Source organism: Myotis lucifugus, unplaced genomic scaffold (assembly GCF_000147115.1).
Source record: "Myotis lucifugus unplaced genomic scaffold, Myoluc2.0 scaffold_198, whole genome shotgun sequence".
In the NCBI taxonomy this organism is placed as follows: domain Eukaryota; kingdom Metazoa; phylum Chordata; class Mammalia; order Chiroptera; family Vespertilionidae; genus Myotis; species Myotis lucifugus.
Window position 1 is genome coordinate 1,627,632 of NW_005871246.1, and position 24,092 is coordinate 1,651,723.

Genomic DNA, 24,092 nt, shown 5'->3' on the forward strand with positions numbered 1-24,092 from the left:
AGCCGCATGTGGCTCGCGAGCCGCAGTTTGCCAACCACGCCGATTAGCGGTTACCAGTAATATTATTAGTGAGTCAATCCCTCCACAAGCCCAGTTTCCTGGTGGGGAAATACAGGTAACAGTCACATCTGACACATAAGACCATGTGGGGATTAAACCAGGCAGCACGCATGTCGAGCCCTTGGCTGGCACGTGAGTGCTCACTGTCAGCTGCTCTCTGTCATTAGGAAGTCACCACATAGCATCGCTAGGCCTCAATGAGCTTATCTGTGAAATGGGGAGAATAAAGGGACCCAGTGAGATTTTCGTGAAATGTTGAGGCTTGGAAAGTTCTGGGCCTGGAACCTGGTGAAGGCTCAGTGTCCATTATTTAATGTTAATATTAAAACTTTAATCTCTTTGAACCTCGGTTTCTCCATATGTCAATGGGGATAATAACTGTAGCTCCTCTCACAGTTCTGTGAGGAGTGAGTGAGATCGACACACCAGGGTCTGTGGTGCAAAGGCTGGTTTCCCGGCGGCAGAGCTGGAAGCTGATGACCGGCTCTTGCCCTGTCTCACTCTGGAAAGGGACCCGGAGTCAGCCAGACCCCCTTCCACCTGTTGTACAGAGGTGCTCCCTCCCTTCTTAGGCTTCTGGGGATGACAGCAATAGGGGTTTTATTATGACCTGATAGAGCCAGAGTCATCTGTTCAATGAGTGAAGTCAAAGCTGGGACTTGGGCAGACAGATGAAGGCACGGGACACACACACACATACACACACACCACACCCATACCTCACACACATAAAACACAACACACATACACAACACATACAACATACATACATATGCCACCCACAACATCATCACATACACATGCAACACATATACATACACAACAGTCACATGACATACTTACCCACAACACACATGCACACAATATACCTGCGACACGCCTGCACACACATCCAAGCATGCGTATGCAATACAATCACATCAATGTTCACAAACACATGCTGTACACACAGCCTGTAAGTCTCCCCCATGTACACCAATACGCAGAAACACACACATATACCACAAAATTACTCATGAACTAAAACTCCCCTCCACAGCATACCCAACAACACAAATATAAGAAACCTCAACACACACATGTGCAGCACACACTTCTTCATGAATACACACTTGCACTCTCCCACACACACCCTTTACCCAAAACCCAGGGACCCAAATGCGCACATGCATATGTAAATATACAACATAGCTCCCTCGCACCTCACAACACAGGTGTATGTACTGTAAACATGGACACACACCATCTACTCTCCCATGCCACACAAGTACACAGAACACACACCACACCCCTGTACTCACAGACACCTGCATAACCCCACTCACGGATCCACCGGACCCCAGGCCCATCGCTCTCCTGAAAATGAGCCTCCCTTCTGTTTAGGAGAGGAGACGATCACCCCAGAGTCCCAGCGTGCCGCTGCACGCCCCCCCAAAGGCTACATGCCCCTTCCAGCGGAAGAGGCTGGCAGCCTCGAGGACTGAGTCCAGAGTTCTCACAGCTGCCCCTCCAGATGTGCAAGCCCCCCGCCACCACTGCAGCCATGCCTGCCACCTCAGCATTTCAGTGAACACCCCTCCCCGCCTCCCCCTACTGCCTGCACTGGTCTTTCTCCACAGACCCTTCCACCAGGTGGGCAGCTGGGACTGCTGTCTCCCAGCCCAGCCCCAGGAGAAACTCGCAAGCGCTGAGAACTTACTCCGTGAAGAGCCTTTTCCTCCTTTTCCCGGGGAGACAGAGAGAGAGGGAAACCAATCCTGCAATGACTCAGTCCATGGACAAAGGCTTCTCATCCAGCAGGCTGCAATGCCGCATACGTATGTACAGACACAGGGAGCCGGCCAACTTCTCCCCGCTCCCTCAGGTCCCTGTCCCCCCTGCTCCCGCGCTTCTCCCCGCTCCCTCAGGTCCCTGTCCCCCCTGCTCCCGCGTTGCTGAACGTGCCAACCCCATGTCAGCTGATGTAACCCACCCAGCAAGGAGACCTGTGAGAAGAAAGCCCAGGGCCCTCCCCTCCCTGGCCTGGGGTGCGGGTTCCCCGGGAGTTCATCAGGCTGGGAAGGACCCCCCACTAGCCAGGTGAGTCTTTGACAGGTGGCCTGACAGGAGGAGGCAGAGACCGGGGAGGAGGGCGAGGACAAGTCCCCTTCTCCAAGAGAGGCCAGTGCTCAGCCGCCTGGAATCTGAAGGTGGCCCTGGTGGGGGCCTCGCCACAGAGGGCCCTTCACAGTGATCTGGGACGGAAAGAAGGACACACTGCTGAGCACCTCCTGTAGCATGTGCCAGAGGGGAAACGGAGGCTTGGGAGTGGGAGTGGCCGGCTCAGGTGAAGGAGTGGGACTTGGGCCCAGGGTTGGAGGCTCTGGGGGGCAGGGGTGCCCAAGACCCTTCCTGCTGAGGCTGGGGCTTGCTGCTGTGCACCCCAAGAGGAGCACGGTTGGCACCCCTTCTCTTGGGAAAGGACCCCAAAGGGGCCTCTCAGCTAGCTCAGAAAGCAGGAATCCCAGACCGTTTCCCCTCAATAGCCAGGGGCCCGGCTCTTCCCAGGCCTTTAGAATGAAGATTCCAAGCCAGGGCACCTCCTCAGAGCCCAGGAGGGCCCATTAGAATGCAGGTTCCTGGGCCTCCAAATCAAGTACCCAGGAGCAGTGCCCTCGAATATGTGTTTTAATAGCCTTCTCCCCCAGAAACTCCAATGGCCACTAGTGTCCTCTTTCTTTACATTTTAATTGTGAAATGTAATATTATAGAGAAGGCATACAAAAGAGAAATTAATGGTTGAATGAATAAAGTGAGCACATCACTCCTACCCTACCAGCTCCTGCCCTCCCTCCAAGGAGGTTGCCACTTCCCAGCCGCACACCTGTAAACAGCATCCTCTCTCCTGCCTGCGTGTGAGCCCTCTGTAACCAGGACCACACGTAGTTGTTCGTGTCCTGCTAATTCCCCTCGCATCATCGTGCTGAGACTCATCCCCACTGGGTGTGGCTGTAGCTCATCCATTCCCATAGCTGTGTAATATTTCCCCACAGGACGAGGCTGCAAATGTTCGTGCATGATGCACTGTCACTGGACTTCTGTACAGGAGCTCTGGCTCAGAGGTATTTTCATTAGTTTGGTCCCAAAAACGGCTGATTTCCAGGACCTGGCTGAACAGAGGTGAGTGGAGAGGAGAAAGGACTGATGGGAAGAATAAAGGGTGGGAGGTTGTGGTTCCTAGTGCCTCTGAAACACAGCACCCAGCTCCCCACGGGGGCTGCCTGGGATAGCTAGGGCGGCGATGACTCCACAGGCTATAGTCACACGCAAGGCTCTGCTGCTCCATCTCTCCACATCTGCTGCTGCCACGCCCAGCCCACCGCCCACACCTCTCCTGCCCTCTCCTCCTGGAGGTACTCCCAGGAATTCAGCTCCATGGACAGCTCCAGGGCTGCTGTCCTCCCTCGACGGTACTGAAACCACCCTGCTGCCTTCCATGCAGCCTTCCAGAAGCCACAGGCTCAATGGCCTTGGGAGAGAACAGAATCCAATGGCACGGAATGGGGCTACAAAATTGTCCACACCAAAGCCTTCATCACAAGAAGTGAAAATGAAGGTCCAGAGAAGGAAAGCAGTTTGCACATTCACACAGCTAACAACAATAATGGGTGAAACTGGCAATGAAAACTGAGATCCGGTGAGTATTTGTACATCCCAGACGCCTGGCTGTCTGTGTGGGGACTGCCTCAGTCAACTCACACAGCAGGCAGGTTGAAAAGTAGGATGCTATCCTCCTTCCCCCTCTGAAGGGGAAAGCTCGTCTAGAAGCAGCAGAGCTGGGACTGAAATATGCTTCTTCGGTCTCATGCTGGGCCCTTCCTCCATACCGCTCCCCTTGCCCTTGATCTTGGGGGATTCTTCCCTGTAGGACAGGAGCAAGACAGCCAGAGCAGCAATAGCATCCCTGCCCAGCACCTACGTAGAGAGTGCTTTCAATCTGCCTTGGTTCTCATGCTCACCTGTGGACAGACCACATTTCACAGATTCTCTCATGTCCCCACCTCTGCGTGCCCAGGAGTCCTGTAGCCAGCAGCGATCCTCACCCGCCCCCAACCACCAGCAGTAGCAAAACAACCCTTAGTGGCATTCCCAGGAGTAACACAGTTACATAGCATTTATCTATAATAATAAAAGTGTAATATGCTAATTAGACCAGACAGCCAAATGAACTTCCAGATGTCCTTCCAGACGTCCTTCCCGACAACCTTCTGGACAAAGCCAGGGCTGCCAGGGCTGAGCCCCTTGCATGAATTTCATGCATCGGGCCTCTAGTCTATATATATAAAAGGCTAATATGCAACGTGTCCCCTCTGGAGTTCGACCGGGAGACCAAGAGTTCGATCGCTCACTATGACATGTGTTGACCACCAAGGGACGGCATGGAACAAAGGAAGGCCCCGGCTGGGCAGCCGGAAGGCCCCGATCTGCCCTGATCACCGGCCAGGCCTCTAGTTCATAATAAAACAACTTGCTGACAAGTGTCCATTCAGAGTGTTAAGAACTTGATGCTGTGTCCCCACAACAGAGATCTGACTGTTAAAACTGATGTCTTAAAGAAGTACAGTATAGTATTTCCCCTTATCCACAGTTTCAGTTACTCAAAGTCTACCATGCTTCAAAAATATTAAACGGAGCCCTAGCTGGTTTGGCTTAGCGAATAGAGCATTGGCCCAAGGACTAGAGGGTCCCAGGTTTGATTCTGGTCAAGGGCACATACCTTGGTTGCAGGTTCGATCCCTGGCCCTGGTCAGGGCTCATATGGGAGGCAACCAATCGATGTCTCTCTCTCTCTCACATAAATGTTTTTCTCTTTATCTCTCCCCCTCCCTTACACTCTCTCTAAAAATCAATGGGAAAAAATCTCCAGGTGAGTATTAACAAAAATTTAAAAATTCTTATCTTTTAAATTATGCACTGTTCTAAGTAGCGTGGGTCTCTTGTAGACAGCAGATGTATGGGTCATGTTTTTTTATCCATTCAGCCACTCGATGTCTTTTGGTTGGAGCATTTAGTCCATTTACATTTAAAATTATTATTGAAAGGTACTTGTTTGTAGCCATTTCTTTTTTGTGTGGCTGTTTTCTTTCTGTGCTTTTTATTTCTTTTTACACCAGTCCCTTTAGCATTTCTTGCATTGCTGGCTTGGTGGTGATAAACTCCCTTAGCCTTTTTTTGTCTGTGAAGCTTCTTATTTCCCCTTCAATTTTGAATGATAGCCTTGCTGGATAGAGTATTCTTGGATTCAGTCCTTTGCTTTGCATCACTTTGTAAATTTCCGTCCATTCTTTTCTGGCCTGATGTGTTTCTGTTGAGAAATCATTTGATAATCTAATGGGAGATCCCTTGTATGTAACTTTCTGTCTCTCTCTTGCAGCCTGTAAGATTCTCTCTTTGTCCTGAACATTTGCCATGGTAATTATGATGTGTCTTGGTGTGGGTCTTTTCGGGTTCACCTTGTTTGGGACTCTCTGTGCTTGTGTGACTTTTTTCTTCCCCACCTCAGGGAAGTTTTCTGATATTATTTCTTCCAGTAGGTTTTCTAACCCTTGTTCCTCTTTCTGTTGTTCTGGCACCCCTATTATTCGTATGTTGTTTCGTTTCATGTTGTCCCAAAGCTCCCTTAGGCTCTCCTCTTGTCTTTTAATTTTTTTCTCCAATTGCAGTACAGTTTGGGTGTTTTTTGCTTCCTTGTCTTCTAATTCACTAATTCGGTCCTCCGCTTCTCCTAGTTTACCGTTGATGCTTTCAATGGTGTTTTTTATTGCAGCTATATCGCTCTTCATTTCTTCTTGGGTCTTGCATAAGTTATTGATTTTTTCATCTGTTTCTTCTTGCTTCTTGCATAAGTAATTGATTTTTTCCTCCATCCGGTTTATGCACGCTAGGACCCTTATTCTGAATTCTTTTTCTGTCATGTTGCATGCCTTATTCTGAATTCTTTTTCTGTCATGTTGCATGCCTCTGTCTCACTTAGCTGCTTTTCTGGTTAGTCCTCCTTTTCTTTCCTTTGGGGGTTTCTTTGCCTACCCATGTTTGATCTCACTGACATATCTAGATGTTGAGTCGTTCAGTGGCTGCTCCCTGGGTGGCAGTGGCTCCTTGGGCTGTGGTTGCTCCTTGGGTGGTTGCGGTAGCAGCTGCTCCTCAGTTGGCAGCAGCTCCTCTGGTGGGTGCTGTTCACAGCTGTGGTGGCTCTTCTGTCTGGTGGGGGGAGTCTTCACGTACAGCTGCTCTTCCTCAGACAGAGGGTGTGGTGATCAGGAGGCTGCTGTTGCTTGGATCTGCTGCGTTGATTTAAAGGCACAAAATACAACACAACAAGGCACAACGTACCAGGCACTGAACACAAATATATTCACGATATTAATAACCCCAAATAAAGGTGACCACCCGAATTAAGAGAATTAGGGGATAAGGAGGAAAGAAGAGAAAAAGATAAAAGAGAAAAAGGAAAAGAAAAGAAAAATAAGAAAAAAAACAAAAAAGAAGTGCAAAAATGAAATTGGGAAAAAAGAGGGGGAGAAAAAAGAGCGAAAAGAGAGAATGAAGTAGAAGAGGGGAAGAGACTATTTGTATGAGGAGAAAACTCCGATAGAACTGCCACTAATCTCAACAAATTCCAGCAACAGATCCCTGGAGATGAATGCAAACTACAAACAACCAATGATATCAAGAGAGGCAAGGGAAAACAGAAGCACAAAAATAGCCAGGGGGTGGGGGAGGGGAGGGAGGGGAAAAACCAGCAGAAAAAAAAGAAAAAGAAAAAGGAAAACAACCTCACAACCAGTCCTAAAAAAGAAAAAAAAAAAACACAAAACAAAACGAGCAAAAAAAAACAAAAAAAAAACCACAAACAAAAAAAAAACCAATATATTCAACAATCAAGCAAACAGCAAGAAAACAATAGAAAGATAAGAGAAAAAAAATATTTGGATAGTGAGGAAGGATAAGGTATAGGTTTATAAGGATTTAGAGTGGTGGATTGGAAATAGGATATATAAGTAGGGTGAAATTAGACCTGGGGTAAAAAGACGGAATAGGGAAAATCTAAAGCAGGAATAGGGTAAAAGAAACAGGACACCATAAGGGGAAAAGTGAGGAAGAGGGTTTTAGCATAGAGGTAAAATTGAGGTAGGGAAAATTGATGCTAAAGGAACGATGAAAATACAATGGAGAACACTACTCCCAAAATAAAAAAAAAAGAGAGAGAGAAAATAAAATGGCGTTTTAAAAAATGGTAAAATGGTAGCAGTAATAATAATGGTTAAAAATAAAAATGTAGTAATTAAAAGGGTAAAATCAGGTGATGGAAAAAGAAGAAAAAGAAAAAAAATTGGTTTCTTAGTTAAAAGGCGAAAAAAGAAAAAAAAAATTTGCAGTAGTAAAGGTCTTTCGGTTCTTCTACTCTTCAGCCTGGCTTGCCTTAGTCCTGCCAGGTATTCAGGAGAGTGTTGAATTTCCCTGCAATACACTGTTCCTCCGTGTTGTAAATCACAGTCCTGATTTTAAAGCAGGCCGTATTTGTGATCCAGACTGCCTTAATTTGTATTCACCTAAGAGTCAGTTTGTGGCTCAGCCTCTGGGTGGCAGTGTTTTGGGGTTGGCCTCTGAGGCTATATGGCTTCTCTATCCAGCAGCAAGGGTTTATTTTTTTCTATTGCACTTAAAACTGGTTTGGGGCTCTATGAATATCCTTGTTCATGTTTCCTGGTGCCCGGACACAAGAAAGTTACCATTCCATGGAGCAGCAGGATCCCTGTGACTTTTTTTTTTAAATATATTTTATTGATTTTTTACAGAAAGGAAGGGAGAGGGATAGAGAGTTAGAAACATCGATGAGAGAGAAACATCGATCAGCTGCCTCCTGCACACCTCCCGCTGGCGATGTGCCCGCAACCGAGGTACATGCCCTTGACCAGAATCGAACCTGGGACCCTTCAGTCTGCAGGCCGACACTCTATCCACTGAGCCAAACCAGTCAGGGCCCCTGTGACTTTTTAACTTGCAGACTGCTGACCCCCTAGCAGAGCTTCTGATGCAATAGTTGTGGGAATGGGCTCAAGAATGTGCATTTTTAACAAATCCCCATGCTGTTACTGCTGCCCATCCAGGGACCTCACCTTGAGAAAGCCTGTCTAGGTGCATGCCTGGGATAGAACTGCTGGTCACCGGGTATTGCTCTCAAAAATGCCACATTGTTTTCCAACACATTGTGGTCCGATGTAACTTACCACCCTTGTTAAATTCAGATTCACTATTCCATGGTCTGTCACAGCTCAGCGGTAAATAATGTGAATTTAGGCCATTGTCCTCGACTGACTCAATAGCCCTTGTGGGATGGGACCATGCCTGTCAGCACTCAGAATTTGGGGAAATGTGCCCATTAGTATCAGAGTGGCTACTAGTGACAGTGATCCCACCTGATAAAACAAATGTTTAAGTTTCTCTTACATACATCACAACCACAGTAACATAATCTGGAGACAGTATTGTTCATTATTCCATAAAAGGCTTGGTTTTTGTGGTCCAACTGCCTGAGGTGAAATTGCAACTTTACACCTCTATTTCCCAAACTATAAAGTAGAGATACCTCTTCATTCCCGAGAGAGAGAGAGAGAGAGAGAGAGAGAGAGAGAGAGAGAGAGAGAGAGACAGGCAGCAGGTGTAAAAAGGCCCACTTTACAGAGCAGGAAAGCTGAGGCTTAAAGGAATGATGCTTGCACGCTCACACCCAGGGTTTCTGGCTCAAAGAGCAGAGGTTCAAGCCCATGATTCAGAGAGACCTAAGATTCTAATCCCACCTTAGTCATTTTCTTAGTCTTTCTAAATCAGTGGTTCTCACCCTTCCTAATGCCACGACCCTTTAATACAGTTCCTCATGTTGTGATGACCCCCCAACCATAAAATTATTTTCGTTGCTACTTCATAACTGTAATTTTGCTACTGTTATGAATTTTAATGTAAATATCTGATATGCAGGATGTATTTTCATTGTTACAAATTGAACATAATTAAAGCGTAGTGATTAATCACAAAAACAATATGTAATTATATATGTGTTTTCCGATGGTCTTCGGCGACCCCTGTGAAAAGGTCATTCGACCCCAAAGGGGTCGCGACCCACAGGTTGAGAACCACTGTTCTAAATGCTCCCCACTAATGCACACACACACTCCAGATGTTGCAAACATTGTAATTAGCAACTCAGTGCCTGACCCAGGACCTGAGCCAAGGTTACAGGGTGACCACTGCAGTCCTGCCCTCCAGGAACTTGTGCCTAGCCGCAGAGACAGACAAGGGCTCTGGGAGGAGGCCCATCCAAAGTGAGATATGAAAAACAATTAAAGGCTAGCCAGATGAAGGGGGAAAGTGGGAATGGTGTTCCAGCCAGCAGGAGTGACATGTGAAAAGACATGGGAGCAAAGAAAAGTGTGGAGCAAGTCAAGGGCTGATGGGGTGGGATTATAAAGAGCAGGTGCATCGGGTTTCATCTGGAGGCAGAGGGAGCCGCTGGAGAGGCCTCACCCTGGAGTGGTAAGAGTGGAACCAACCTCAGATTACAGAAAGGTGGCTCTGGGTGCCTGAGGGAGGATGGGGCATCAAGGGCAGTGACAGAGCAGAGAGCCAGGGTACAAGCTGGAACTGTAGCATTAATCTTGGTAGGTGGTGATGGTGGCTGGAACCAGAGTCAAAGGAAATGGGGAAAAGGAAAGATTCAGTTAGGAGGCAGAGCTGTGGACAGGAGTCCTGCCCCCTTTTCCTCTCCCCCAATCCCCTTTTCCCTCCTCACCCAGCCTTTCTGCCTTCTTCACCCCCACCTCCTCTCAGCTCTCAACCTGCATTTTCTCCCCTTCTCTCCTGTTTCCCTTCATTTTTCTTTAAAAAAAAAAAAAAAAGCTTGCCCTGGATAGTGTTTCTAAGTGATTAGAGTCCCAATCCCCAGTCAAGGACATGTACCTGGGTTGCAGGTTCTATCCCCGCCTCCAGTCAGGGAGCATGTGGGAGACAACCAGTCGATGTATTTCTCTTACATCAATGTCTGTCTGTCTGTCTCTCTCCCCTCCCTTCTACTCTCACTGTAAAAGCAATGAATAAAATATCCTCAGGTGAGGATTAACAAAAAACAAATAACAACAATAATATACCTTTATTAAGGTACTAGAGGCCCGGTGCAAGAAATTCGTGCAGGGGGGGGGTGTCCCTCAGCCCAGCCTGCACCCTCTCCAATCTGGGACCCCTTGAGGGATGTCCGACTACCCATTTAGGCCCAATCCCACCAGTCAGACATCCCTCTCACAATCCAGGACTGCTGGCTCCAAACCACTCGCCTGCCTGCCAGCCTGATCACCCCTTAACCACTCCTCTGCCAGCCTGATCAATGCCTAACTGCTTCCCTGCCAGCCTGATTGCCCCTAACTGCCCTCCCCTGCCGGCCTGGTCACCCCTAACTGCCCTCCCTTGCCAGCCTGGTCGCCAATAACTGCCCTCCCCTGCTGGCCCAGTCACCCTTAACTGCCCTCCCCTGCAGGCCTGGTCACCCTTAACTGCCCTCCCCTGCCAGCCTGGTCCCCCCCCAACTGCCCTCCCCTGCAGGCCTGGTCCCCCCCCAACTGCCCTCCCCTGCAGGTCAGGGTCCCCCCCAACTGCCCTCCCCTGCAGGCCTGGTCACCCCTAACTGCCCTCCCCTGCCAGCCTGCCCCCCCCAACTGCCCTCCCCTGCAGGTCAGGGTCCCCCCCAACTGTCCTTCCCTGCAGGCCTGGTCCCTCCCAACTGCCCTCCCCTGCCGGCCATCTTGTGTTCACATGGGGGCGGCCATCTTGTGTGTTGGAGTGATGGTCAATTTGCATATTACTCTTTTATTAGATAGGCTAATTGAGATGCCACAAAATTCACCCTTTTTTTAAAGCCACCCCGAAACGGCAAATTGGCCAGTGACGGGAGAGGCGGGGCACCGAGACACCCTATGACGCCAAATGGGCCCACAGCTGGGAATGGGTGCAAATGGGCCTGCCCAATGCAGGGCTGCAACATGAGACGCCACAGGGCATCGGGTGGAGCCCGCAGCGATTTGCACAGAGAGCACTCACCCTTTTTTTAAAGTGCACACTTCAGTGAGTTTTAGTATATTCACAAAGCTGTGCAGCCATCACCACTACCTAATTCCAGAATGCTTTCATCACTCCTAAAAGAAACTGTAACCCGCCCTAACCTGTTTGGTTCAGTGGATAGAGCGTCGGCCTGCGGACTGAAGGGTCCCAGGTTCGATTCCGGTCAAGGGCATGTACCTTGGTTGCGGGCACATCCCCAGTGGGAAGTGTGCAGGAGGCAGCTGATCGATGTTTCTCTCTCATTGATGTTTCTAACTATCTATCCCTCTCCCTTCCTCTCTGTAAAAAACCAATAAAATATATTTTTTTAAAAAAAGAAAGAAACTGTACCCATTTAGCGGTTACTCCCTATCCTCCCTCCTTCAAGCCCTGGTAACCACTAATCTACTTTATGACTCTATGGATTTACCTCTTCTGGATATTCCATGTAAATGGAACATGTCAGTCAGCTTAGGCTGCCATAACAAAATACCATAGATTGGGGACCTTAAACAATAGAAATTGATTTTCTCCTAGTTCTAGAACTTGGAAGTCCAAGATCAGGATGCTAGCATGATTGGGTTCTGGTCAGAGCCCCCTTCTTGGCTTGCAGACTCCGCCTTCTTGTGTCCTCAAGGGAGAGATAGAGGGAGAGGGGTCTCCCTCTGATATCTCTTCTTGAGAGACTTCACTTCTTTATATGGCTGAATAATATTCCACTGAATGCATATACCACATTTTACTTACCCATCATCAGTTAAGAGACATCTAGGTTGTTTCTACTTTTGAACTATTGTGAATAATGCTGCTATGAACAATTGCATACAAGTTTTGTGTGCACGTTTCATTTATCTTGGGTTAGCTACCCAGAAGTGGCACTGATGAATCATATGGTAATTCTATGTTAATGCCCTCATTTCTTCCCTTGTTCCTTCATTCATTCAGATAACCTGGGGCAAACATCTATGCGTTCATTCAATTTTACTGTGGGCCAGACACTCATATTTGTGGGTGGAATAGTGGCAGGCTGCGCCAAGGAAGAGTTTTCCTGGAGGAGGAAGATGGGGTGAGGAAAGGCCTGCTCTGCTCGCCATATCCCAAAATCCTGTTACCCCCAGAACCACCTTTATAATTTGCAAGGTCTATTGCAAAATGAAAACCTGGGCCCCCTTTTAAAAAATGATTAAGAATTTTAAGGCAGAAAGGTTCTAGGTGATTCCACGTGAATGGTCTGGACTGCGGGAAAGTTGATGGAAGCGGGCCACCTATGTTCTACCAGCCTGCGAGAGGCCACCTGAAGTGGGGAGACCTGGCTACCTGGGGTTCGCAGTCCTGAGACACAGACGTTGGGGCTGGGGGGCTAGGAACTGAACTTAAATCTCAACTGGAGGTCTTCGGGCCTGGGAGACTCTTGATGTTCTGGAAAGCTATAAAAAGTCTGTTGAAGTTGGAAAGCTGTAAAAATACTCCAAATACCACATAATACCCTTCTGATCATGAAGAGGTTACATAGCGTTAAGCTGATCACATTTAAAAGACACAGAGCTACTGAACCTGACAGAAATAGTTTAAAATGTTAAGCTTTGATATTTGAACTCATTATCTCAAAAATGATTAATTTTGTTAAAGTGATTGTATTTAATAGACCAGAAGCTCTTTAGTACCGTTCCGGAAGTAGTTTTAAATGTTTATTCTTTGATATTTAACCTCAGTATCTCAAAAATGATTACTTTTTGTACGGTGCTTACGTTTAACAGAACGAAAGCTCTTGAGTCTGACGGAAGCAGTTGAACTCCAATGGCGAAACCACCCTCCCTCTGCAAAGTCCCTCTGCAAAGGGCAAACTCCCACCCAGTACGCAAATCCGCGGTGCGGGAGCTCGGTGCTCACGTGACCACGCGACTCCGCAAGCCTCCGGCAGACGTCGTGGGGCGGCCGCCACGCACGGGCTCAAACTCGCCCCCGGGGGCGGGGCCTCCTGAGGCGCTTGCGCAGTGAAGGACTCCGGCGTCCGCCGCGCGGGGGCGGGGAGGCGCGGAGCGACCGCGCGGAGGCCGGAAGGATGCGGGCGAAGGGCGGGGCAAGCGAGGGAAGCGAGGGAAACCCACTTGCCCGTAGAACGACCGTCGCTGCCTGATGACGTCGCACAATGGCCGGCCCCCGCGGGTAGTGGAGCCCGTTTGTTCCGCTCGCGTCGCGCCTCAAGTCGGAGTCTGTAAGGAGCGGAAGGGCCGAGGGACGCCTTCCCCGCGCCGCCCCCTCCCCAGCGAACCGTGGCCCCCTCCCCGTCCTCGCGCTGAGGTAGGCGGCGGGGCGGGTGAGCCGGCGGGAAGGAGGCCGAGGCGGCCAGGCGGGGATCGTGGTGGCGGCGCGGAGCCCAGGCCCGGGGGAACCCGGCCGCCTCCACCTCCGGGCAGCGCTCCGGACTGCCCACCCCCGGCCGAAGCGTGGCTCATGGACCCGGGGTAGAGGACGCTGAGACAGGCACGATCCCACGTTCCGTCCGCGGCGAGCTGGCTCGGGGGGGCCCTGGAACCCCTCAGAGCCCGAGCTCCCCGCGGCTGCCTCCGCGCCCGGCGGCGGGGTTGATTCTCCTAAACCTGTCATTTCTCTTCCGGGACATTCGCGTGGCACATGTGTGTCGCCCACAAAGGTGGGGTGGGGGGAGTACGTAGGTTCTCCTTGCAGAGGCGGCCTTCCCGGCCCGGGGATGAGCTCTTCGGAACTTTGAGCTTTCTGAGCCTCCTGGAACTTGCTCTCAGCTTCCCAGTGTGCACAGGCTGGAGGTATTGGCTGTGCCCGAGACGCGCACCGCTCTTCAGAATAAGTCACTTCCTTGCCCCTTTGGTTTGGAGCTCAAAGGGTGCCCGTTCTTGGTATAAACTACCTACAACCACGATGCTGGAAGAACCTACTGCCAGGCTTGCTCCTGCTGAAACTTAAGTTTTCCTAAACACTTTATGACAGCCGAGTTTGCTGGGTAGAGTGGTTGATCATTTTAAATACCAGCAAACTCAATTGCAAGAGTAGATCAGTCTTCGCATCCATTTGGGGAAAAAAGAGGGTGTTTGACGTGTCAAGTACTGTTCAGAGGCATAGCAAGGGCTCTCATCATTTCTCCCTTGAGACCTTCTCCCTGTATATCCCTCGGAGTGGTCCTTGCCCGGAGCAGAGGTTGCGATGATCAGGGTGAGCCTGGATGCAGGCTGATTCCCACTTCCAAGCCCTGAGAAGGGATCTTTGCCTGATAATTTTACAGACTGTTATGTGTGGAGCCCAGTCGGCTCTGGTAACCAAATGTGTCCCTAAAGCTGGAACTCTTCTCTGATTTGGGGTGGGAAATGCTCAAACTCTGTAAGAAAGCGTTGTGGAATCATTCCAGAGAGCAAACAGGTAAGCTGTGGCCTTGCTCATGTTTAAAATGTTTTTGCTTTTGTTTTACTTTTTCAACAGCTATAGATCATTTCAAGGTGAGTGCTTCCTCCCTGAGTTTTTTTGGTGTTCAAGCTTAGTTTGGGGGTGGTGTTTTTCCACAACCTTGCCAGCCTTCCTTTAGATGTTGTATGTACATGACGTTATGAAGCAGAATTTTAACCAGATGTACCAGAACTTAGGCATTCAAATAGGGACTCTTCTATTTAAAAGTGTTAGCCTGAAAGGTTATGCTTGTGTGTCATTGGTGCTCCTTTGCCAAAACCTCCTGTTTTGGTAGTAAAATAGGTAAGCCATATGAGAAAATGTATCTTATTTAATAGTCACACCCCATTTTTGACCCAAAATTGTCTTACCTTGGTAACTCACCTCACTTATCAGACCAGGCTCTGAATGTCTTCCTGCAGTTTCTCAAAGTGACCCACCTTGAGAAGAGGAAGATTTGCTGCCACTAAGAGCTCCAAGAGAGGGTTCTGCAGGTTCTAAAGGTTACTCAAAAGAGAAGTTCCCAAAATGTTCTGTACTTTAGCAGTGCCGTTGGAATTGGTTTGCAGCCTCCAGGGTGATTGCTGGGAAATGAGACAGCAGCTGCAATGCTTGAGTTCTGGGATAGTCTTCTAAAAATTAGACACTTATTTCAAATTTATTTCTGGTATGCAACAGGTAGTTTATCAAGTAAAGAGATTTTGTCATTCCTTCATTCGGCAAACATCACTCACCATCTGCCAAATGCAGTAGTCAGTGGAAACACAGTGATGAATACTTGTTATTCTGTTCTCTAGGCAAGTTCACCATTTTATGGATAAAACAAAAGAATTCGTTCTTTTTTAAAAAAAAATACATTTTATTGTTTTTTTTTACAGAGAGGAAGGGAGAGGGATAGAGAGAAACATCGATCAGCTGCCTCCTGCACACCCCCTATTGGGGATGTGCCTGCAACCAAGGTACATGCCCTTGACTGGAATTGAACCTGGGACCCTTCAATCTGCAGGCCGACACTCTAGCCACTGAGCCAAACCGGTCAGGGCCGAAAGAATTAGTTCTAAACTTTACCAAGAATCCTCTATTACAGGATGATTGTGTGAGAACAAACAAAAATCTGTGCACCTGGCAGTTAGTGAAGACGTGACCAGAGGACCCTCCATTTCATTGTCTACACTTAATAGGCCACATGGTTTTCCTAGCACCTGACAGAGAGCATGCACTTAAGTTTTGCCAAATTGAATTAATCTCAAATTAACTTAGGACACAGACGCCTAGAGAGATGGTTAACCTGCCCAGAGCAGACCGTGGAACACAAGCCATCTTCGGACCCCCAGTGACTCTCCTCTTCATTGCAGCCAGGTTGACTCGGGTTGCTTCTAATAACAGGGAGATAGATTCTTTGGCACATTTCTCTCTGCAAGATGTTCAACTGTGAGCAGCCTCAGATTATAACTCCCAGGCGACCCCACAGGGCCTCCTAGGGTGACTAGATATCCCCATGTGCCTTGGACAGCCCCTGTTCATGCTTTTTTAAATTGTTAACAGTGCCCCCTTCCAGTCTCAAACATGTTCCAACTTAGACAGTAAATTACATGGGAGCTCTGCTACTAAGTGTCAGATGTTTGCTGAGCCCAGAAACTACAGAAGTGAGTGTGAGCTCTTCCATTCAGATCCTTCATGGGGTACAGGAGGGCCTTCCTACAGACTTTGCAAACACAGTCTCAGTACAGTATGGTAAGTATGGATACATAACAGAATAATGTACAATATACTTAGGGCAAGAGTTCTTAATCTGGGGGTCATGGGTGGACCTCAGGAGGTTTTGAATTCCCTAAAATAGAAGATATATTGTGTGTGTCCAGATTTTTCTAGGGAAGGAAGCTGACCCTTCATCTTATTCTCAAAGTAATCCTTGCTCCCAAAGGCTAAGCACTGCTGACAGAGAGAGCACCGAGCCTTGCCTGTTAGTAGCAGGTGCACTCAGGACCTTTGGCCACCCCTGTCTGTCCCGTGCTGAGAACTACCTTTTGAGAGTTGGGAAGTTATCTTTGCATCCTTAGAATGTTGAAGTAATTCCCATAGTTCAAACTGTGGAGGACATTCCTATGTAGTTTAAGTATCTAAGATTCAAACTTCAGCCAAGTTTAAAATCATAAAATGGTGTCATAGATTGGATCTCCATATGGTCATCACTATTTTTTAACTAGTAGTCTGTATCAATATGTTAACTTTTACTTTTATATGAAAAGGTGTGTTTTGGTTCAAGAAGGGCTATGATAGGAGTATAGTTGGATCAGCACAAAACTTTGGAAGGAAGAAAAGAAAAGCAGGCAAGATCTACTGGTGCAGTAGAAGTCCACAGCTAATGCGTGAGCTGTGTTCCAAAAAAGAATTTATAAAATCAGTTTGGAAGTCAGGTCCCATTTTCCTATAGGAACAATGGCAAAAAATGGGGGTTAGTTCCCAGGCAGGGAGCAGAAACTCATTTCCTGCAGAGTCTAGGGCTCTGGGACTGAGTACTTGCTTGAGGTGCAGCTCTAAGTTGCAGTCTTGGGGTAGCCATTCAGTGGCTAGGTAGCCTTGGTTTCCTTATCTATGAAGGGGACCATCACTTATTTGGAAGGTTGATGTGAGGAAATTGATCAAGCGCCTGACACAGAGTAGTGGTCTCTCAGTGGACAGTGGTAGCTGTTGAATTTTTGCAGAAGTTTTTTAAATAATAGAGTCTTGCATTAAGTAGATTCTCAGGTATTTGCTGCATGAAATAGTGAATGAATTACTCCTGAATGTAAGAGACCTGAACTGAACCCGACAGGGGTGAAAGGAGTATGGCTATTGGAAGTTGAGGATTGCCTTTACTCACCTTCACATTAATTCAGTTTAAATTAAAACATGCTGGGCAACCCTGGCTGGGTGGCTCAGTTGGAGTGTTGTCCCGTATACAAAAAGTTTGGGAGTTCAGTTCCTGGTCAGATTGCATACAGGAGGCAACTGATAGATGTTTCTCACATGAATGTTTCTTTTTCTCCCTTCCTCTCTACAAAATAATCAATAAAAACATATCCTCAGGTGAGGATTAAGAAGAAAAATGTGCCAGGCACATTATCGGGCTCATGTCATCTAATTGTTGCAATGGTCTTGTACAGTAGATACCGTTATCCCCATATTTGAGATGAAGAAACTGGGGCCTGTCGAGTTTACATAATTTCCCCCAAGATCCTTAAAGCTAGGAAGCAATATAGCTGGGGGTTCAAGTTCTACCTCAAAAGTGCACACTGTTTGCACTAGCCCATGTACCCCTGCAAAGATACAGTGTACCAAGAGATAAAGTCCCATGTTACTTGCTCACTTCTTGGATTATTTGAAGTTTGGCCCTCTTTTTTCATTTCTTACTCTAATGTAAAAAGCAATTTGGATTGGATCTAATCGAACAATGAAACCAAAACAAACCAATGTGCACCTGGGCCCAGGAAGAGGGCTGTTATCAGGTTATGAGAGTTTGTGGCTGTGAACAGATAGTATGTTGCAAGGCCAATCACAGGCTTGGGGCAGGAGGAGGTTCTGCAGAGTATTAGTTGTGTGGTTTTTTAAATAGTTTGAAAGGAATTCAATTTTGGTTGATTCTGAGGTAGCTTTGTGTCAAGGTCGCCATTAGACTATAAAGTATGAAAATCAGGATTTGGTTTCAAGTAGTGATGTATAGGTTCAGTAATCAGTTTCATGTGACTGCCTGCCTACAAGGTACCAGGTGCTAGCTTAAGCAGCTGGGGAGATGAAAGTCCCTGCCCTTCTGTGAAGATTTCTTATATACAGTGTAACAAAAAGTATATAGAGATAGGCATAGGGTATCATGCACAAAGGAAAATCTTAGGTGTTTTATTAATATCATTAACCAAGGGACCAGCTGCCTGCCTATGGCCCCTGGCTGATTGCTGTAAACCTCCCCCCCCCCCCCCCCCCCGCATTCCCTGTCTAGAACAGTTAAGAGTATAGGGGGGCTTTAACAGCCAGCCCTCTCCTTTAGCTTTCTCATCTTTGCTGATGCCCTGGACTATAGAAGTGTGCTATGAGCAATGACAGGCTCTGTCTGCACGAGGAGGCCGGGAAGTCACAGGAGTAGTCTTGAATTTTCATTTTCAGCAGAATATATCATACAAGGACTAACTTTTTAATAATTTTTTCCAAAGTTCTACCTCTGGGTAGCGTAGTTTGAAGACTAAAAATTGAATCATTTTCAAAACTACATATTTAAATGACTGAATGAATTGATTGGTTCATAAATTTCTATTACTGCTAACCACTTAGTTTATTTATGAAGTGATGAATTATAAGTGATTTGTCCTAATGTGTGCTAAATTACAATAATTTACATTAACAGCCCAAAAGGGAGAACAAGAGAGGAGCATCTGTAATACTCTCGACAATAAAGAATTTTTTAAAAAAGCAATAGGAAAAGATTTTCCTGATAAATGCAAAAAAAAAATAGCCCCCAGAAAAACAACTGTAGGTTTAGTTATGTAATTACATACAGTAATTATATATTTAAGGTTTGCAAGTATATATGTGTGTATGTTTCCAGATCTTGCTAAGATGTCAAGCTGCATGGCTGTGACATACATTATTTTTTTATTGATTTCAGAGATGAAGGGAGAGAGAGAGAGAGAAAGAAACATCAGTGATGAGAGAGAATCATTGATTTGCTGCCTCCTGCATGCCCCACACTGGAGATCGAGCCTGCAACCCAGGCATGTTCCCTGTCCAGGAATCAAACCATGATCTCCTGGTTCATAGGTTGATACTCAACCACTGAGCCACGCTGGCTGGGCCATACATTATTTTAAATTTAAAAATTTGAAGAATCAAGTGACCATTTAACTTTTCACTATTACTAATATTTCAAACTAACTCAGTGGTGGTGACTTGCTATACCTTTCATTGGTGAATGGTGTTTGCTTATAGACTGTTTGGTGTTGGTTTCATGCACTCACTCTCTTACTCCACCTTGTACAATCTGTGTTTAAAACAAATGGAATAGCCCGGCGGTATGGCTCAGCAGTTGAACATCAACCACAGGAACTAAGAAGTTGCTGGTTCGATTCCCAGTCAGGGCACTCGCCCAGGTTGTGGGCTTGATCCCCAGCAGGGGTGTGTGCAGGAGGCAGCTGATCGATGATGTTCTTCTCTCATCGATGTTTCTCTCTATCCCTCTTCCTCTCTCTCAATAAAAATATGTTTTAACAAAAATGGAACAATGTACTGTCTTTGCACACTGAGGTGGGAAAACCAGAAAATACTCACTTTATAATTAAATCTAGATTAGTAAAATAGAAATGAAATCTAAAAAGGACATGTTAGTCTTTTGACAGAAACTACAGTTGACCCTTGAACAACTCTGGGGTCAGAGGTGCTGAACTCCTGAGCAGTCTGAAAGCCAGGGATAACTACAGTCAGCCATTTATATGCTCAGATTCCCAACCGCAGAGTTAATCCTTGAACGATGTGGGTTTGAACTCCATGGGCCAATTGAAAAAAACCCACATATAAGTAGACCGTTGCAGTTCAAAACCATGTTATTCAAGAGTCAACTGTACTTAAATATATAAAATGTTCACCAAGAGTTCTTTCCCACAACATATCTGTATTAGAACAGTGGATCTTGACTTTCCTGTGAGAATCACAGGGTACATGAATACCTTCTTCCGGGGCCTCCATTGGCAGCTCCAACATATAGGTCTGTGGTGAGGCCCAAGATCACACCAATTGTATCTGATGAGGAAATCAAGGCCATATTTAGAGACTTGCATTTAGGAACAGGAGACAGCCTACAACCTGGGGACTCTTATTAAAGATAGGCCAGGTTTCTGTTATAGACCCTTCTGTTACAGACTCCAGAAAAAATGGTTAGATGCATGCCTTCAGCTTCGCTGCCTTATTCCATAATGCACATTTTCTTGAATTTCATCAGCAGTCTAAGAATCCAAAAGGCTATCCCCTTGCAATGCATATCTTATCACTCATTTTCTATACTTTCTATTAACTGTTTGAGTTGTACTAGTGAGAAGAAGTACATCAGGTACCTTCCTGCCAGATTGCTGCAGATGTGAGGTACTTAGCACACAGCTTAGCAAGCACAGTTCATCCTCGTTAAGATGCTGTGTGTGGTAGAACAGCTAACAGTAGTGGTCTGTGAAGTGGCGACGGGTTTGGAGGAGTTGTGCAGGACCAAGCAAAATGCAGATCCTGGTCCCCCTGCAGGTCAGGAGTAAGTGTGGGGGCGGAAAACCAAGGCAAGGCTCACTTTACGTTTTGATAAATGATATGAATTCATCTTCTCTTTTTTTTCCCCCCCCAGAACTGTGGGTACCGATGGATGTGGCTGAGAGCCCTGAACGGGACCCTCGCTCTCCAGAGGACGAAGAGGAGGAGCAGCAAGGGCTCTCAGACGATGACATTCTGAGAGAAAGTGGGTCTGATCAGGATTTGGACAAAGCTGCAGGGAGGGCTTCTGATTTGGAGGATGAGGAAAATGCTGCCCTGGGACTGAGCCAGGAGGAAGAGGAAAGTCGCTCTGATGAGGAGGATCAGGACCAAGACTCTGAGCCTCAGGAGCTGAACAGGGGCCCTACGAGCCCCCCTCATGCAGAGGAAGGGGATGGGGGGGAGGAAGACCGCACAAGTGATCTGAGGGACGAGGCCTCCTCGGTCACCAGGGAACTGGATGAGCATGAGTTAGACTATGATGAGGAGGTCCCTGAAGAGCCAGCCCCCACTGGGCAGGAGGACGAAGCAGAGAAGGCTGGGGCAGAGGAGGATGAGGAAAAGGGAGAAGGAGCTCCCGAGGAGGAGGGAAAGGCCGATGTCCACAGTGTGGAAGAAAAGGAGCCCCTGGAGGCAGCCAAGGAGAAAAAAAAAGAGGATGACGACGGAGAGATTGATGATGGGGAGATCGATGTGAGTATCCCTGGGTTGCAAGTGCATGTAGATAGAGCCCAGAAGGACTTCTTGCCACCAGCCACACCTTGGCCTGGTGCCAGGAGGAGAGCCCTGGTGCCAGGAGGAGAGCTCATTTCAGAACAAGGAGGTGGGATGGAGGAGTGCAGGAAAATGAGAGGATTGTCTGGGAGCAGTCGCCATGGTAATTAGGAAGTGCTAAATTCAAAGAGAAGTGGTCTAGATTCAGAAAACTTCTGCCAGTTGGTAGCTGGTAGAATTTCCATGGACCCTCACTCATCTAGCTATTGTATTAGAATGCCTGGCCCAAATTTTTTAAGTTTTGGATTTTTTATTATTATTCATTTCAGAGAGGAAGGTAGAGGGAGAGAGAGAGATAGAAACATCAATGATGAGAGAGAATCATTAATTGGCTACCCCCCCCACTGGGGATCAAGCCCACAAACCAGGCATGTGCCCTTGACCGGAATCGAACCCTGGACTCTTCGGTCCATAGGCTGACGCTCTATCCACTGAGCCAAATCAGCCAGGGCAGTTTTGGATTTTTTTTAACAAGTGAAAAGGAAATTTCTCCTTTTCTCTTTGCTATCTTTAAATCCTATTTGAGTTGACATTCAACCAGAACCATCATGAATCTTTGGTCCTAATCAGGTTCTTGAGACTGATGAAAAGACTGGAGAGGCTTCCTTCAGTTTTGTCTAGGCATTTTTATCTTTGTCCCACAGCTTGTCCTCTGGTGAGGGTCCCAGCTGGGCCAAATAAGACCCTCAGGATTGGATAAAATGGGGTTCTACACCAGAACACCTCAGGTTTTGATCAGGCTATCACACTTTTTTATAACTTATTTAAATCTAGCCTTCAGGTTCAGGAAAAGGTAAGATTGGTAATATATCTTAGATATGGGTAGTTTGGGGTTTTATCACAGATAAGCCTTTTGAAAGAACTTTAATCATGATCTTTAAGAAGTTGAGTTTTGGGGCAAAGAGTCTGAAGTTTTTAAATTTCCCCAGGGAAGGAAATTCTGCTTATCTAAGAGTCATCACAGTGACAGGTGTATAGAATATCTCTCAGAAATGTTTTGGGTTGGGAGGGAAAAGGTTACTAGTTAAATACTTAACCACAGGTTTACTGTAAGTACCACACTTCTCTAATAGCGTGTGGTGGCGACCATGGAGTGCCTAGTGAATTTGTAGGGTTTTAGACATTGCTTATCTGACTTTAGTTCATAAGAACAGAACTTTACAGGGCATGTGTGGGGTTATAAGCTTAGAATTTTAGATTTTTTTTTATCATCTCATAACTAAGTGTAATCTCCTGAGTTAATAATAATCTTTGTTTATTTTTTTTTAATTTCTTTTTTTTTTAATATATTTTATTGATTTTTTTACAGAGAGGAAGGGAGAGAGATAGAGAGTTAGAAACATCGATGAGAGAGAAACATCGATCAGCTGCCTCCCGCACATCTCCTACTGGGGATGTGCCCGCAACCAAGGTACATGCCCTTGACCGGAATCGAACCTGGGACCTTTCAGTCCGCAGGCCGACGCTCTATCCACTGAGCCAAACCGGTTTCGGCAATAATCTTTGTTTAATCTTTATTTTATTTATTAAATAAATAATCTTTATTTTTTTTCATCTTACCCGAGGACATGTGTTCACTGATTTTTAGAGAGAGAGGAAGGGAGAGAGAAACATCGATTCAGCTGCCTCTCTCACATGCCCCAACAGGGAATCGAACCCACAACCCAGGTATGTGCAGTTGGCTGGGAATATAACCCACAACTCTTTGGTGTACAGGACAATGTTCCAACTAACTGAACCACCTGGCCAGGGCTATTATCTTATTTAAAAGGGTGTTGTTGGAACATTATCATGCAGGTTCCCTTAGGTTTTGCCAGCTATACTTCCCTTCCACTTTGGGAAAGTTCAGTTCTGTCACAGAGTTGGCAAAAGGGAACATGATGTCATGACACTCAAGTTGATCAATGTGGATGAACTTTTGACCAGTAAACGGTCATTGGTTGAGATTGCTTGTGAATTTGGTGTTTTAGCCACTAGGGAATGTTGGAGAGCTCTAGATGTGGCCTAAGGGATCTGGACAGTTCATTTCCCGTTAAGAGAGGACCAGTCATGAACTCGCTTTGCTTCAACTGTTGAATAAGTATTTTTTTTTTAATCTTTATTGTTAAGATTATTACAGATGTCCCTCTTTTTTCCCCCCATTGCCTCCATCCACCCAGTTCCTGCCCCAGGTCTTTGCCACCCTATTGCCTGTGTCCATAAGTAATGCATATATGCATATAAGATCTTTGTTTAATCTCTTCCTGCCCACCACCCGCCTCCCTCATCAGTCTGTTCCATTTCCATGCCTCTGATTCTATTTTATGCACCAGTTTATTCTGTTCATTAGATTTCTCATTCATTTATTTTGATTTTTAGATTCAGTTGTTGATAGGTATGTATTAGTTGCCATTTTATTGTTCATATTTTTTTTTCTTCTTTTTCCTCTTCTTAAAGAATGCCCTTCAATGTTTTAT

The 24,092-nt window shown here is 46.6% G+C and overlaps 1 protein-coding gene across 9 annotated transcripts in view; it reads left to right on the top strand.

Annotated features, from left to right (window-relative positions):
* The first annotated feature begins 13,297 nt into the window (after positions 1-13,297).
* ZC3H18 (zinc finger CCCH-type containing 18) overlaps positions 13,298-24,092 on the top strand; it is a 67,169-nt gene continuing 56,374 nt past the window's right edge. For 2 of the 9 annotated variants that reach the window (XM_023761109.1, XM_023761110.1), the window contains exons 1-4: positions 13,299-13,488; positions 14,641-14,657; positions 16,854-16,973; positions 20,957-21,555. In XM_023761109.1, the coding sequence (XP_023616877.1) occupies positions 16,970-16,973; positions 20,957-21,555 (603 nt within the window). In that variant the 5' untranslated portion in view covers positions 13,299-13,488; positions 14,641-14,657; positions 16,854-16,969. Of the gene's footprint in view, positions 13,489-14,640; positions 14,658-16,853; positions 16,974-20,956; positions 21,556-24,092 lie in introns of all 9 variants that reach the window. The other 7 variants (XM_023761113.1, XM_023761114.1, XM_023761115.1 and 4 more) reach the window with 6 other exon arrangements.